We start from the raw sequence: 17,901 nt of genomic DNA on the forward strand, positions 1-17,901 counted from the left end.
AAGATTGTTCAGTATCATGCTTTAGGGGAAGGCTACAAAAAGCTATCTCAGAGGTTTAAACTGTCAGTTTCAACTGTAAGGAATGTAATCAGGAAATGGAAGGCCACAGGCACAGTTGCTGTCAAACCCAGGTCTGGCAGGCCAAGAATAATACAAGAGCGGCATATGCACATGATTTTGAGAATGGTTACAGACAACCCACAGATCACCTCCAAAGACCTGCAAGAACATCTTGCTGCAGATGGTGTATTTGTACATCGTTCTACAATTTAGCACAATTTGCACAAAGAACATCTATGTGGCAGGGTGATGAGAAAGAAGACCTTTCTGCATTCATGCCACAAACAGAGTCGCTTGTTTTATGCAAATGCTCATTTAGACAAGCCAGATTAATTTTGGAACAAAGTGCTTTGGACTGATGAGACAAAAATTGAGTTATTTGGTCATAACAAAAAGCGCTTTGCATGGCGGAAGAAGAACACCGCATTCCAAAAAAAAACACCTGCTACCTATTGTCAAATTTGGTGGAGGCTCCTTCATGCTGTGGGGCTGTGTGGCTAGTTCAGGGACTGGGGCCCTTGTTAAAGTCGAGGGTCGGATGAATTCAACCCAATATCAACAAATTTTTCAGGATAATGTTCAAGCATCAGTCACAAAGTTGAAGTTACACAGGGGTTGGAAATTCCAAAAAGACAATGACCCAAAACACAGTTCGAAATCTACAAAGGCATTCATGCAGAGGGAGAAGTACAATGTTCTGGAATGGCCATCACAGTCCCCTGACTTGAATATCAATGAAAATCTATGGGATGATTTGAAGCAGGCTGTCCATGCTCGGCACCCATCAAAATTAACACTCATTAAAGGCTATAGGAGGCATCTAGAGGCTGTTATATTTGCAAAAGGAGGCTCAACTAAGTATTGATGTAATATTTCTGTTGGGGTGCCAAATTCATGAACCTGTTTAATTTGTTATGATGCATATTGCATATTTTCTGTTAATCCAATAAACTTAATGTCACTGCTGAAATACTACTGTTTCCATAAGGCATATCATATATTAAAAGTAAGTTGCTACATTGAAAACTCAGCCAATGATAAACAAAAATCCAAAGAATTAAGAGGGGTTCCCAAACTTTTTCATATGACTGTGATATGATCAAATTTATGATTTTTAACATACTTGTATCCAACCATAACAAAATATAAAATTATATTAACTTTTAGTTTGCTTATTGGTGGTTCAGTGGTACAGGGGTGACTGTGGCTGTCACCCAGCACCTGAGCCCTTTGTTCAGGCTGCATAGCAAGAGTTTGTGTGGAGTTTCCCTGTATATGTGGGTTTTTCTTCTGCTACTTCAATTTTTATTCAAAAGATGCACTGGAGGTTAACTGATGTTTGTGAAAGAGCCTTGTATAACTGAATGTATCATGCAAATGGACTAGTCTTTGTCCAAGGTTACCTGTGTTGTTGCAGGAGTTCCTAACCTCCAGCATCCTAGACCTTGAACTCATAAAATAGGTAAATGTTAAAAAAAACTGTATTGTTTTCTACTGTCAAACTCTGGTGTAAAACATTTTTTGAAATGATGTCTGTGATTGTTAAGTTTTTCTTTTTTCTATGTTTTGGTCATACAGCACAAACAGCAGATGGGGATACATCCAAAGCAGTTACATCACGTAAGTGTATTATATATTGCTTGTTGTTTATGATGGATTCCTTAGGTGTGATTTTGTATGGAAATAATACTATTCAGCTCAAAATAACTTGTCAACTGCTATTCTATGGAATACAATTTGAGCCAAAATGAATTAAATAACATGATAATTATGGAATAAATAATTGCATGCAAAAGTTCAACGATATACTGTATATAAATGAGTTAAAAAGCATAACTAAATAAAAGTCATCTGTTTATTATGAAAAGTCATCTATTATGAAATTCAAAATCATTATTATAGAATTATTACAGATTTTACTTCACAATTGCCTTATTTTTAAAGATCATTTTTATTTCACAATGCAACTTTTCTGAACAGCCCATTTCTGAATGGCTTTTATTTATTTCCCAATGCCTCTTTTCATGATGGCTTTGTCATTTGTTAATCAAAACAAAGACCACCCGGCTTAACCCTGACTGTGGCCAGTAGGCTGCCTAAGGTCTTTTAGCACTGTCACTGCTGTTTGAGACAAATTACGACATATTTTAAATGCTCAGACATAGAAGTGCTCTTCAAAATTTTAACGTTGATTAAAAAGTCTCTCCATGTTCGCCAAGAAAATGCCCACGAAGAAAGCACACAGACACACATTAATGCTAAATGTCCAAGGATGGAAATTCCACATGACATACTTCAAGATGACCTTCAGTGCAGACATAGCACTCAATTGTTTTTAAATCATCCAGCATGTCTTCCTCAGTGTGCATATCATTATCAACATTTTTCATGTCAACCTTTCACAAGAGACATAACCTGTACTATTCTAGAGTTATGAAACAGGCAGGGAAAACTATTATCGACCCTTCACATCCAAGCTACAACCTTTTTGAACTTCTTCCATAGGCCAGGTGTTATAGATTAATATATGCCAAAACAAGCAGATATAAGAATAGTTTTTTCCTACAGGCTATGAAGCTTGCTAATGGTTAATGCAGCTTAATCATGGTGGGCACCACACCCCCCAGACTTCCCAGGTTTTGCAATACTGTTTACATATTGTTAATGCTTGTTTTTCAGTGTTCATTAATCTCAGGTGTGTGATCAGGTGTATTTATGTCAATTATGACTGGATAAATGTACATAAATGTGACTCTGATTGTGATCTAGCAGTGAGTGTAAGCAGGTGTTCCCCGTGGATTGTAATAGTGAGAACAGTGAGGTCATTAGACTTTTAATGTTCAATGCATTGTCGTTTAATTAACACACCTATTGCTTGGTGCAGTTACAATATGTTAAACTGTCTTTATAAATTTAATCTGGAAAAGTAACTATCATAACTGTTACTGCCTCAATGTTTTTCCAGTTTGAATGTGAGAAAAGTACAAGTAGTGTAGATTTTTGGTAGCCTGCCACCTATACCAGGCAAAAGTAATTGACAGCAGAGAATTAGTCAATAGGAAGTGACTGGTCTTGATTGACAAGTGATGAAACCATCATAAAAAGAGGCATTGGAAAATACATAAAAGAACCAATCGGAAATGGGCCATGTGAAAAAGTTGTGCTTTAAAATAAAAACGGTCTTTAAAAAAAGGCCATTGAGAAATAAAATTTGTAATAATAATGAAATAATGGTGTTGTATTTCTTAATAGTTAGATGAGTTGCAATTACTATTTTTTTCACTATTTCTTGAGTCATTTATTTATATATATATATATATATATATATATATATATATATATATATATATATATACACACAATGGGAAACCGGCCTCGAAACACACAGATCCACATACTCAAGCTCCAAAACACACGTTTTAATTTCTTCTTCCCACAGTACAGTGCACCAATTATCACAATACTCAGCTCAGTCCTTTACTTTTTTCTTCTTCCTTCTTATTCTTTTGCCGCCTCCACTCCTCTCTTTGCAAGCTCCGTCTTCTGCCTCCTGACTCTGGCCCCCTGAATGGAGTGAAGCGGCCCCTTTTATAATGCACCTGGATGTGCTCCAGGTGTTCCCTGGTGATCTTCCTGCAGCACTTCCTGGTGTGGCAGAAGTACTGCAGTCCATGTCTCCTGGAACATCTGGGCGGCCACAGGCCCCAACAGGGTTGAGCTTCTAAGCTCTGATCTCATCCCCCATGCAAACCAAGGCGGCCACCCTCTCGTGTCCTGGGGGGGGGTGGGTATTGTTCCCATTTTATACAGTTATTCGTGCAAAGAATTTTTTTAGCATGAAATCTTCTCTTTACTGCTATAACCAAAGTTCATTTGTAAAGAATTGATTTTATAGAAACATTAATCAAAACCCTTACAAATTCCTTTATTAAATAATTTTACCATGCTCATTTGATTAGGGAGAAAATGTCCAGCCTACTGTGTCTCACCATACTCATCATATTCAGATAAAACTTTTGACTGTTATCTGGAATTTTTGAAATGTCATTTTGTTTCATTGTTATATGGAAACAAAATCTACACACGGTAATTTGACAATTTGACATTTGACTGAAGGCACTGATGTTTAAGACTAAGCAAATACAACACTGGGTGCAAATCCACTGCAGTACTTACCCAATGACTCCCAATCAAATCAAATCTGCCACTGCAGAATTTTCACTTTTGCCCTGTGTTTTCTCTGGACTATTCAGCATACAGACTAAATTGGCTTAGAAAAAAGAAGTGACTACATTCTGTGATGGATTGGCAGTTTGTTTAAGGTTGGTCTCTGCATGGCATCTGATTTTATTTTTAAAAAGTGGGTCCAGAAAATTTGATGAATACTAGGGGAGACCCAAATATTTCCAGAATCAGTGAATAGCACAGGAGTAGGGTGTAGTTATCAACTATGCTACTAGGCATCACATGCCTCCTGTCCCCTGTGTGCCAAGTGCTATTGTGCTGAGCTGATCAAGATGCATATTTCTGGCATTCATCCTACAATCACTTTGGCGATTTTATTTCTACAAGTCGAAAAAAGCAGGTCATTGAACATCAAAATAATGATCATTGCGTTTTTTGATATTAATAAATTTGTTAATAAAGAATTTCCCCATGAACAGATTTCTATCAGCAACATTATATTGAACTGCTAAGGTGTCTTGAGGTAAGCATCAGGGGAAAAAAAATTGGTGCAGTAGTACTGTACATGCAAAACTGCTTTTTGCACCATGGCAGCATACCCATCCACACTGTTGTGCCATGTCAACACATTCACAGTGTTATGAGTCAAAGAGGTTTTGACCAAAAACAATGTGATTGCTGCTTCATACCTCCCATATTCGCCTGATCTTACTCCTTTACCTTTTATTGTTCCTGAAATTAAATTCGAGATGGAAGGGAACAAGATTTACTACTGTATTAGAAATTCAGGAAAAAATCACAGGAAGCTGTAGACAGATGAGTACAGGGAATATTCCCAGGAATGGAACAAGTGCTGGGACAAATCTGTTGCATTTCAAGAGGATTATTTTGATGGTGACTAAAGGGGTATCGCTGTAAGCTTTATAAGAAAGTTTTTATTAGCAATTCTGGGAATTTTTGGGTCCACCCATACCAGAACTCATGTTAGATGTTTGTGTTCTACCAAACTGTTCTTTTATTACTGTTTCACACATGTTTAATCTATTCTGAATCATCACCCGTTGCAGTGTATGCTGTTGTTCTCATATTAGTTCTTTATGCCTTTTACTTTGAAAACTTAAATGGTTAACATTTTTAGAGTTAATGTTACCATTATCAAATTTGCTCTTTTGTAGCTTTTGTAATTTCTATTGTCCCTTTTCAGTTTTGAAGTTGTATGTTGTAAGCCTTATGTGTTTCAATTTTATTTTTCAGTTAAATATTAAATAGTGTAGTGCTGTGGTCATCGCTCATCTATGTGGTATTCCGAATTTAGGTTGCACAATAGGGAGATCAACACACAGAAAATGACAGAATTGTTGATTTAGCTTACCATCCCAATATATAAAGCAAACCAGGTTTGCTTGCCATGAGCCTCACTATTGGTGTAAAATCCAAACCATTGAAGAGTAATTTAGCTTCAGCTATATTTTCTAAGTTGCCATCTCTGCTTTTCTTTTTATTTCTCCCCATTCATTGAGTAGTAGCCATCTATTATGGACCATTTTGTGACCTACCTACTTTTGTCTGCTAATGTGACCACAACAACTACAACAAAATAGCAGATTTAAGTTTCACAATTAAATGCTTTTATTAAAAATCAAAACAAGCTTTTGTTCAGAAATCACAAAAAAATTCTAAGCAGCACATTTACAACATTCCATACAAATAACAGTGTGATTTAACCAGAAATATTAAAATTGTACTCTTTATATTTTACTTGACTATATAAATCTGTAAACCAATATTAAATTGGAAAAATAAGTTTATTACCATACCACCTCTGAATCAAACAATATAAAACAGAACTTTTTTTCTAAAATTTGTAGTCCACTGAAATTCCAGCTTTTTTGCCAACATGTCAAATTTTCAAAGAATCTTTGCAACTGATTAAGACCATTTAGAACTGGAAAGTATTTAGACCTCTTCATTATTTTTAAATGGATGCATTCGCCATTTTTGCCTATCAATCTAAAGTCAGTAGCCCAAAATGACCAAGTGAAAACTTGTTTTTAGAAAGATTTGCAAATTTATTAAAAATCAAAAACTGAAAACACTCATGTACATACGTATTCAGACCCTTTGCAGCGGCACTGCAAATTGATGTCAGGTGCACCCTGTTTGTTTTAATTGTCCTCTAGTTTTGTCTAGAACTTGAGTGAAATCCAACTGTGGCAAATTAAAATGATTGGACATAGTTTACGTTTGCATACATCTGCCTTGTCAGGTTCACTACATGTCAGGACCAAAACCAAGCCATGGAGCCCAAGGAACTCTCTATAGACCTCCGAGATAAAACTGTGGTTAAAAATTGTGGTGAGGCATAGATCAAGTCAAGGTTATAAAGCCATTTCTAAAGCTTTGAGTTCTCAGGAGCAGAGTGGCCTCAATTAATGAGAAATTAAAGATGTTAGGATCCACCAGAACCTTTCCCAGAGTTAGCTGTCTGGCTAAACTGAGTAACCAGTCAAGAAGAGACTTAGTCTGAACGGTGACCAGGAACCTAATGGTCACACTAACAGAGCTTCAGAATTCCTCTGCCAAGATCGGAGAACTTGTCAGAAGGATGACCATCTCAGCAGTGCTCCATTAAATAGGCACTCTAGTAGAAGTGGCAAGATAGAAGCCACTCTTGAGTAAAAGTTTATCAGATGGCATTTTGTTGGTCATTTTACTGCAGACTTCCTTTTTTATCAGAAACTGTACATCATAATCAGGTCATATTGTTGTAGTAGACTCCCTTGGCAGTGACTCTCATATGTCCTCTTCTGCTGATCAATACCATCCTTTGGATGGTCCAGAACTAGTGTGTGGGTTACCTATAGTCTGTACCCCAAGTCTTGCATGTATGGAAGCCCTGGAGTTGTTTAATAAATCAGAAAGAATAATTAAAAGTAAAAAATGAATATCACAATGTACATAAGATTATTAAACTGGTTATTTTTAAACACAAAGGTATAGCATACACATTTCTTTTAATGTACTCTTACCTAACCATTCAAAACATAATTATATCATTTTACTGACATGCACTTTGCATGCAAGTGGCACAGTGGTGAGTTCTGCCTCACCAACAACTACACGTTTATCACAGTTCTGTGTGGGTGTTTCTCTTAAAACAAAAATATGTGTGAGAGATTAACTGATGAGGTTTAATTGGTCCTGAATAATTTAATGTGTCAGTCAATGCAGTAGTACTTTGTCCAAGGTTGGCTTCTACCTTGCACCTAATTTTGCGGGGATAACTAACCTCCTGAACAAGAATAAGCAAGTTTGAAAAGAGATAAATGGATTTCCACCACGTTCTTATTCTTCTTTCCTAAAATACTTATTTTTTTTAATATATCTAAAAAATACAGCCTGTTTTTGTCAGTATAGAAGCAGGATGTAAATGTATTCTGATTTGTTTCTTGCTTTTCACAGAATATTGGCAAATGACATGCATAACTGCATTATTTTAATACAATATGAAGTGGTGATTGGCTTCTTTAGGGCTGTGAAATAATCCATCAGATTACTGCCAGTTTCACTAATTTGGTCATAGTTTACATTCATTACCTATTGTCTACTAGAAATGCAGGATAAAAGAGCATTCATCAAACATTTCCATTAAACAATTGTGACACTAGGGGTCGCTGTTGCCACGTAAAACCCACAGACAACACGTCCAAACACCAGGTAAAAGTCCTAGTAATATTTTTATTATTACAATAATGTGCACAAAGCACCTCCACAATACACAATAATAATCAATAATCAACAATAATAAATCATCCTCTCCACCCTGCAGCTCTGTCACTCTTCCTCCCAACTCCGGCTCTCCTCGCTGGGTTTCCCACAGTCCTTTAAATAGTCCTTGACCTGGAAGCGCTCCTGTCCTTCAGTCCACGTGTTCCAATAGCACTTCCGGGTCAGATGAAAACTCTTATTTTTCTTCAGCCCAGAAGTACTTCAGTTCTTCCGTCCCCGTGACTAGGGAGTACTTCCGGGCTATAGGGAAAATAACAATCCCTGTGCCTCCCTGCAGCATCCCCTGGCGGCACCCACGGTATCCAGCAGGGATGTGAAGCCAAACTCCATTTTCCATGATGCCCTGCGGGGATCTGGGGCACCTCCATGTTGCAGGGAGGACTCCATCTAGCGGCCTGGGGGTGCTGGCCGGGATAAACTGCTGGCCATCACTCACACAATGTATTGTTTTATTCTGCCTCTCTCTGCTGTAATACATTTTATAAATATTATCTGTGATTGTTGCTTTGAATCATAAATTGTTTTCTGATTTTTTGATTACATAGCCTTCATAGATAAGAAGAGTTCTAGTGGCATTTCACAGTCCTGTGTTTCACTTGTAATACTTATTATTTTCATTTAATAACATCTTTATTTCATTTTTTTTTAACATTTCTTCACTTTATATTCTCCTCAGAGTCTCTTCTGATTTGTAAATGACTTTCTGTATTCCAATTGCAGTTTAATATTTTTGCAATTATTTACTAACTTAAGTTACAGGTATTAAAAACGAAATAAAAGGTTCTATTATTACATAAATGAAACTTAACTATTTTCTTTCTTTCTTTCTTTCTTTCTTTCTTTCTTTCTTTCTTTCTTTCTTTCTTTCTTTCTTTCTTTCTTTCTTTCTTTCTTTCTTACCCAAACCATTGAAATTAGCTCATTGTACCACCTCTCCTGCAGGGAATTACTATACAGTACTGTCCTTTCAGACAGTTGAGCAGAAATATAATAAAAATATACTGTATGGTTTCTGCAAATTTTGCCTCCCAGATACAATTCCGTATTATTGATGGATTGCTGAGACAAGAGAATTATACTGTTTTAGAGGCATACTACCTATTAATACAATATAATTTTGGATAAAAGTTAAGATAAAAGCTATTTCTTTTTCTTTAACTGCATTAAACATTGCCTGTAGCTTAAAAGAACATTTTAATTTTTTTTTCAAAAGTACTTTCTTTTGCATTTGCCTTACTATTTTGTAAAAGGAGTTGGCCCATACAATGGAGATTGAATTGTGATAAAAAATAGGGGAAAGTTAACATCAAGCTGAAAACTAAAAAGAAAGTCACAAACACAATATTATAGCTGCTGAGTATTAATCAGATTACTTCACTATCTTCATTTTGATTAAAAACCACTTGTTGTGAATGTCCTTTTAAACAATATGGAAGGTAAATGAATGCTGCTCACAAGTGAATGTAAATTAAAATCAATGAAAGTGTGTCTATGTCATGCTAAAATTTTGTTAGTTCCAGTGAAGTCATTTAGTTTTCTTCATACCATCAAATAGTCAGACATAATGCAAATAATATATTCTCCAGAACAGAACTCTAAATATGCTTAATATTCAAGTGACCCAATTAAAAAATAAATCCCATTTTTTTCTTTTTTAGACACTGCTTTATTTAAATTCTAATATTGACACTAATTGCTTTTAGCCAAAGCCAAAAATTCTATCCTTCCATTCACGTAGCATTCAAGCATCAGGGCATCAGTCTCCATTTGTGCCAATTTACCAATGCCAGTTCACCTAACCTAACCTAATATAAATTATCCAAATAGGTCACATACTCTGTGTGTGGGTAGTTGATCAGTACACACTTCATCTAACATTGAAAGGTGGCAGGAGTGTTGCATAAGTCAAATGGAATGGTTACAAACTACAAAAGCTCTTGTCCATTTCAGAAAACAGTATTGGTATAGGCTTCTGCGATAATCATATACACCTTTAGTCATTGCAGAGGTGCTTCCAATTCACACTGCTCGGCCAATTGTAGTCCACATAAAGCCACCAGAACTCTTTTTTTCTGATTAGGGATCAATAAAGAGCTGCTAGCTGTCAGTGGATATTGCTTTTGGCATTTTTGCTCTGTGATTCACTTGTCAATGCCATTGCTCATGAGGGTTGCTTATGTTTTTCTAAGTGCACACTTCCTAATTTGCAGCAAATAATCTCTAATGCTTCACTAGCAACTTCTTAATGTCCTGTTGCTGATGCTTGGTTAGCCATTTGGTGGTCCACTTCAGCAACTTTCTTACTGCCTACTGAGTCTCCTGGGACACCTTGATTTGATGTACATGTTATGCGGTGTGTAGCTTGCTCTAGTTTTTTCCAAAGCCTCACCAATTATAGCCTTGTAATAAACAAGGTCATGTGCTGTCATGGACCACAGTCATCCAAAACTCATTCTTGAATTAGAGTGAAAATTGGTGGTTTCCACAAACAATCTTAGGGGACTATACAGGTAGCTTGCATCACTCCCAGGAAATCCAGGCCCAAGATGTAGTTATGAATGATGTCTGTCAACCAATGGCAATAGTCAAAGTCTACCATAAATTTTGTCCCTTTGACTAGTGCCAGTCCTGAGGTTCTTAGAGGTCACTGATTAGTGAGCTCCATGCTATAAGTTCTTATTAAGAGTCTTAGCTAAATTATTGAAATGGTAGATTCTATCTATGAGGGTGCGACTTCAGTAATTCTTAATCTAACAGTTCAAATATAGACTGACCAATGTGGCCCACTGTACCTTCTAATGTAGCTACACTGATGGAAGTATACTGTTCAAGTTGTTCTATTTTTATTATATTTCACCCAGGGATCCTGCCCTAGCTGGGGTTGAATTGTCACATTTATGCTTATACTGTTTATTGTTTATGTTAAGATTGTTAATTACTTAGTTTGTTTATGTTTAAGTATCTTTTACTATGTGCCTTGCGTATTGTGGGTGGTCTGCAAAGAGGAGGACCATCTGCCCAACACTGTCAAGGGACTGCCGTCAACCCTACAAAGGGTAAGGAAATCCCACATTCCTTTGCAGTTCATTGTGAATGTGCTTGTGGAGTGGTATCTAGTGATTATTTCGATTATTGCGATTTATTGAATTTTGTGGCCTTTGACTTTGGACAATTCTTTGATTTTCATTTTGGGACTTTGTTCACTTTTGGGATTGCCTATTATAAAACCTTCACCTTGTTTGTCTTTTGTGCTGTTCAGAGCTTCATTATGTAACAGTGGCTTTTGTATAAATAATGTCTTTACTGTATTTATAAAGATTCTTTGTTGCCCTCTTGATTACTAGCTGTAATTTGTTGGCATTTCCCCCTCTAGTGGGCATTTTGAGTATTTCTGGAACTCTTTAGTTGATAATAATTTTGGGGGCTGGAGTGGGACCAGTGAGGGAGACATTATCATCAACAACAAGCTGCAGAGAACTCACTTTTCTAACCTATAATGCAGAGAACCTTCTTCTGCAATTTTCATGAACCATTAGATAATGTAAACTGTATTAATCCATTTTGGTTAAAAGAAAGCTTTAGTTTAGAAACCAAAAAAAAAAATCCAGCATACTTAAAATAAACACACACACACAGCAATAGCTATACACAGAAAAGTCTTCACTAAAGACAATGCCTGCACTATGTTGCATTTTCAAGCAATGTGTTCATACTGTAGTAGCTACTCTTTGTTCTTCTGTGTTGTTGAGGAGAAAAACTGTAGTTGTTTTATCTTTAATACAATTGTTTTGCATTCATGTCATGTCATGTTGACTTTGCACTCTGTTAATTAAAACTATTTTTTATTTCCAAACAGCAACAACTCTCAGTTCCTCTTCAGCAAATCCAGTGACTGGTATGTTATTAATTTCTTTTCATTACAAAGCATTCAAAGGACAGTATTAAATTACTTACAAAACGTTAACTTTATATCATAATATGTTGTGATGTATCATGACCAACAAATATGTTGTTTTATTGTGTGGCAGTTTGATACTGAAGCCATCAATTACTGAAATCTATCAAGTAAACATTGCAGAGTACAGTATAGTTTGTTTTCAAATCTCTTTCTTTGAAAAATTTACAGTGTTACAGTATTACCAATAACCTTTACTCTTTAGTAGCCATTTTGAACTTTAAAGTTCAATGATAAAGCAGTATATATTTTTTTAATTATGATTAGTACTTAAATGTCTACTGTAATAGTTACAGTGGTTCTTCTGTGCTGGTGGGGTGATAAGTGTTGTGTAGTTGTTTTAACATTAATAAAACTGTTTTGCATTTGTTTCATGTCAGCTGTGCACTCTTTCATTTAAAATTCTTTTTTTATTTCCTAAAAGTTGGATTGTCTACTTCCTCATCTAGTAGGTATTATTTTCTATTTATTACAATCCATTATTAGGAAATGTTTTAACTTACATACAATAACAATAATGATATATCATAACATGCTGTGATGCAACATGACTATCAACTTGTAATCTTTTTGTTATTTGGTAACTTCCAAATTAAGCCATCAGTTAGAGAAAGCCTTTAAGTGAATATACAGTATCCATATATAGCGGGTTGGATGATGACTGACTGACTGACTGACTATAATCTTCATTCCAGTTTTAAGATACACTTTTTATAAAATTTTAGACTGGCATATTAGAAAGTTCAGTACTGAATAGTTTTGTTATCTGTATACCAAATGTAAAAAAGTCTCACGGTCTAATAGAATAGCTTCCCACAAACAATGGAGTTCTACCCTGCACCGAAAATAGGGTCAGGGTTGCAGATTCCTTAAAAATAGGAGTTTCAAAACAGGCCCAGTTATTGAACTTCATTCTGGAAATTTGGACATAAGAATTTTTATGATCTCTCTACATGAATGCAATAAGAAGTCTCTGGTCTCAAATTGCTTTCAAGTCCTTTAGACATGCACCAGAGACAAATATCAGGTGCACCTCTGAAAAGTGCTATTACTTTGGCAATACACTATCATATTTAATCATCAACGTTAAGAATGTAATAAGAATTCAATTTCATTATACACCAGTCGTTCTACTTTTGGTATCAGGCGCTAACTGCTTTCACTGTACCGTATGTCCTTAACTATGTTGCAACATCATAGCTAATTCAAATTCATTTTTAACATTTCTTCATTTCATACCTGCCCTATCTCTTCAGAGCTTAAAATGATTCACACCTATTTGATTATTATACCATTAAGTGCAGTAAAATAAAAATGAAATCTTTGCAAATTCAGACAACTTCATTTATGATGATTTTTTGAGCTACTGGACACCATTTTCATACCAAAGCCTTTAAGATAAGGAAATGTGATTTTTCAACAGAATGAAAAAGCATAAATGTAAAAAACAAGTCTTTTAATACTGTGACATATTTTGCTATTGAATGTGGATGATTTTAAAATAATTTAAACTTTACATAAACTGTTACTGACACAACAGTTAAACTAGATCAGTGGGGGATTATCTATTACACTTAATACAAAGTAATCCTATAGTCCAGTGTGTAGTGCACATTTATAAATACAGTATAATGATTACGACAAAACATAACACATGCAACTTTTTATGACAAGCCAGATTAACACATATAGATATCTTAAAATGGGTTTTGATATCTTAAAATGTCACTTAAAAATTTTAATATCTCTAGTATATTTCAGAATGTCTCAAATACATTTTCAAACATCTAAAAATGACTTTTAATGAGGCTATGTATCAATTTTACAATATTTCAAAATAATATTGAGATATTTTGAAATAGCTTCCTGATCTTTAAAAGATATCCTACAAATGCATCTTAACTATCTGGAAATCAAATTTCCATATAAATTAAAATGACTAGAAGTCCTCTTGAAAACTGAACATTTTACAGGATATTATTTTGATCTCTCTTGAATTGAATTTAGGATATCCTAAAATACACACAAAGTTAGTTTAAGATATTTTTTAAATATTTGAAAAATTGTAAATACATTTGAGATTTATAAAATATTTTTATGATATCTCAAAGTAAGTTGGGGTCTCATTTATGAAACTTTATGTGGATTCGAGTCTGAAAATATGCACAATGCCAAAAAAAAAATGTGTATGGCAAAAATGGGGAGTGGTCTCCCCTAGACTTTCTTGTATACTCAGATTTAGGGATGAATGTTTTCAGTAGTAAACCGCAAGACAATGATTATATTTTTATATTATGTACATTAAAAAACTATAACAATAAATCAAATCAAATTAATAATATACAGTATTGAACAATTATTATAAAAACAAAGTTGAATAAATCGGACTCTACAGCTGCATGAATAAAAAGTAAAGTACCACTTCTGGATAGCGGAAATAGCCAAAAAGTTGATAGAAATCTACATTGTATACCTAATACTTATATGCAAAATTTAGTTGGCCTAAGTGAAAGCGTTCTCAGGTTATCATGTTTATATATACTGTACACACACACACAGACAGACACAATTCCAAAAAGGGTATTTTCGGGCTCAGGGAGGTCTAAAATGTCGAGATTCATCAAAATCTCGACATCAGATTTTTGAACTATTACAATACTTTCCCTATACTTCGTACAGTATATGAGAAAGTAAAAAAATCAGATTTATAAAACATGCTATATGCTCATTTTTATGTAATTTACCCTTTATAAATCACCACCATGTAAATATGCATCAATTAATGCACCTTGATTGCCTCTCTGGAACATGCATATGGAACAATCTAATCAGCCTCATAGATATGCAATCACAATGCTGCAGAACTTCATTGTCTGGTAGAGTAGACTCACTCCTGACACCATGAGACCCCACCACTTACATTTAAGAGTATCAGAATGCAAGTGTAATCACTGTTCTGCAACTGAGAGAACAAAATCATACATGGCATGATAGCACTTCTCCTCTGTGTTTTGGGGCTCAGGGAAAGGCGTATGACAGCAATGTTTGAACAGGTAGCTTTTATTACCTGACACATGTAATGACGTTATGGCTGTTACAATGAATAATTCATTCCATATACAAAAACAGAGGAAAATCATACATGGCATGATAGCACTTCTCTGTGTTCTGGGGCTCAGGGAAAGGCGTATGACACCAGTGTTGACAGGTAACTTTTATTACCTGACACATGTAATGACGTGATTGCTGTTACAATGAATAGTACATTCCATATAAAAAACAGAGGATTCGGGCAGTTACCTTACTGACAAGCCATACACCATGCACAGTACTGTCATGTCTGCTATTTTGCCTCAAAATAAATGAATTTCAGGTTGACCCAGGCCACCAAGCCACAATGTTTGCTAGGTATATCTTGGCAACATAAATATTTGTGCATCAATCAAATGTCACTGCTTATTGTTAACAAAAGTAGCTTTATTTTTGGTAGTTGCCCTTATTGATATACAGTATGAGTGCAGTAAATTTTTCAGATTTCTTTAGGAGAATAGGATACTGCAGTAATTGCCTTGTTATGCTGGCAAAAGAATGTTATGTTTTATGTATGTGCACCCTCACCATACAAAAACTGGATGTTGCACCTTGCTCATTGGTTAATGGCTTCCAGCACAGTGGGCTTGATGGAGTGAAGCTTGGCTGAAATATTCCTGACCCTTTGACCAGTTCCCTGAGAAGTGATAATAAGTAGCCAATATAAACTGACAAATAACAAATATATTCTGTACATCATATACATAACTTTTGAGGTGTGATATATTTGTCAAGTCAATGCACAATGTCCTGTCATATGTCATGCAGTATAAACAGCAATGAGTATATACTAATTAAAAATACACTATATATATTAAATTCAAGCCAACTGTTAAGGAAAGAGAGAGAGGAACAAAATTCTAGGCAAATATTCAATCTAGAGTCGGCTTCATTGTTTTCTGAAAAAATGAGGTATCTTTCCTTAATTCAGAAAGTGTTCTACTCATATATAAAACTTTACTTTGTCCATTAAATCTTTATGATGGTAAACTCATATTAGAAGGCATTGATCTGAATGATAGTTTATTGGGAAATTCTAATACATATCACTAGGAGGGTATGACAGCATTTGTTTCAAATCCTGCAATACCAACTTGTTTACAGGTTTTCCTTGATTATGCTCCTTTAAATCCCTTTGGTCAGGTCAGTTTAAGGGAGTACTATTGCTCAGAAGATACTTTAATTCAATGTAATGATGTTGTTTTTTATTAGGTTTATTTTGACAATTGAATAACTTTTTTTTTTCATTTATTATATCCTAAAGCAGCAGCAGGCACAAAGTCCTTTCAAACCATTAATTCTTCCTCTGGTAGGTTTTTATTTTACTTTTTCCTAATATGATTTATTTGTACTTTAAAATTCATATTTTAATAAATTGTGATCTACCAAGAAATATATTGTAATGATGTTAATTTGGAGAGTTCAAAAATAGTACAAGATGCCAAAGCAGCCAAATATCTAGAGTGTACTAGTTTTCAAATCCTGCTCTTTCAGAGATACAGAGTAGCATGTGACAAATTTTATAATACCATAACCTGCAATTTGCCTAAACAATTTATTTTCCAGTTTACAGCTTTAAACCGGTTATTTACAACAGCACATATTCCTGATTTCAGTATCAAAATAAAAGATTTAAAATAGCCAAATTCTGCATTATAATAGCCAACTCCTTTTAATGAGTACTAATACTTTTGTCCTGTAAATAAGATCAGGGACTTTTTAAATGTGCATTGCTTAAAAAGTACAGGCTACTCCAGGAAAGACAAACCTTGGTCCATTGTCCAATTCTATTTAAAATAATTCTGCACAATTCCCTTCCAGATATTCTGATCTATATTATTTCTTTCAGGTATGCACCATGAAAATACATACTACTATAATACTTTGCAAAATGAAGTCATTTATTAATAATCATGCAAGTTCATAATAAGCATCTTAATGAAACAAACATATTTATCTGTTGTCAAATAAACATACCCTATAGTTAAAAAAAATCCAAAAAAAATTACAATTATTATAAAAATATATTACAAATATCGAAATTAAATGAACATCTATACAGTACTGTGCAAAGTCTTAAGCCTATATAAAGAATTATGTAAAGCAAAACTGCTTTTAAAAATAATAAAATTTAAAAGTATACATATCAACAAATTCTCTAAAGATCAGCAGACAAAAAATGAAACCTAGATCAAACCATTATTTGGTGTAACCACTGTTTTCCTTTAAATATCAGTTTTCTTAAGTACACTGTCATGGGGTTTTATGACAACATCTTGGAGAATTTATTGCAGTTCTTCTGCAGATGTTGGCTGTTGTGATATTGGTGCTTGGTTGCTGCCGACCCAACACAGACTGACAACGGAGGCACGTGTGAAATAAACAAAAGAACTTTTAATTTCTTCTTCACCTGTGGGGCACGTCTTCCCTGTGAACCCCACAGGCACAACACAGTCCCAAAATACGAAGAAAAATCACCCCAAATCACACTCTTCTTTCCACTCCTCCCAGGGCAGGTTCATCTTCCTCCTCCCAACTCTGGTGCCTGGAGTGGTGACTGTCAGCATGTTTTATAGCCCACCTGGAAGTGCTGCAGGTGCTCATTGACCTACTTCCAGCTGCAACTCTGGGGTGTGGCTGCGTTCCCGTCCAGACAGGCTTGTTAGGCCGTGCAGCTCCCCCTGGCGGTGGCCACAGAGCCCAACAGGAATGAGCTCCGGTGTTCCAAACTATTGGCCCCGATGCAACCCAGGGGAGCTGTCAACAAGTGTTCCAGGGGACATAGTGTGCATCCCATGACTGCTCCCCTGGATCCAGTGTCA

At 35.2% G+C, this 17,901-nt stretch overlaps 1 protein-coding gene across 2 annotated transcripts in view; it reads left to right on the forward strand.

Annotated features, from left to right (window-relative positions):
- The window catches only part of LOC114654560 (uncharacterized), a 166,965-nt gene that overhangs the window by 91,935 nt on the left and 57,129 nt on the right, over nt 1-17,901 (forward strand). For both annotated transcript variants that reach the window (XM_028805176.2, XM_051929963.1), the window contains exons 5-8: nt 1,639-1,680; nt 11,891-11,929; nt 12,414-12,437; nt 16,344-16,388. In XM_028805176.2, the coding sequence (XP_028661009.2) occupies nt 1,639-1,680; nt 11,891-11,929; nt 12,414-12,437; nt 16,344-16,388 (150 nt within the window). The remainder of the gene's footprint in view (nt 1-1,638; nt 1,681-11,890; nt 11,930-12,413; nt 12,438-16,343; nt 16,389-17,901) is intronic.

Source organism: Erpetoichthys calabaricus, chromosome 7 (assembly GCF_900747795.2).
Source record: "Erpetoichthys calabaricus chromosome 7, fErpCal1.3, whole genome shotgun sequence".
In the NCBI taxonomy this organism is placed as follows: domain Eukaryota; kingdom Metazoa; phylum Chordata; class Cladistia; order Polypteriformes; family Polypteridae; genus Erpetoichthys; species Erpetoichthys calabaricus.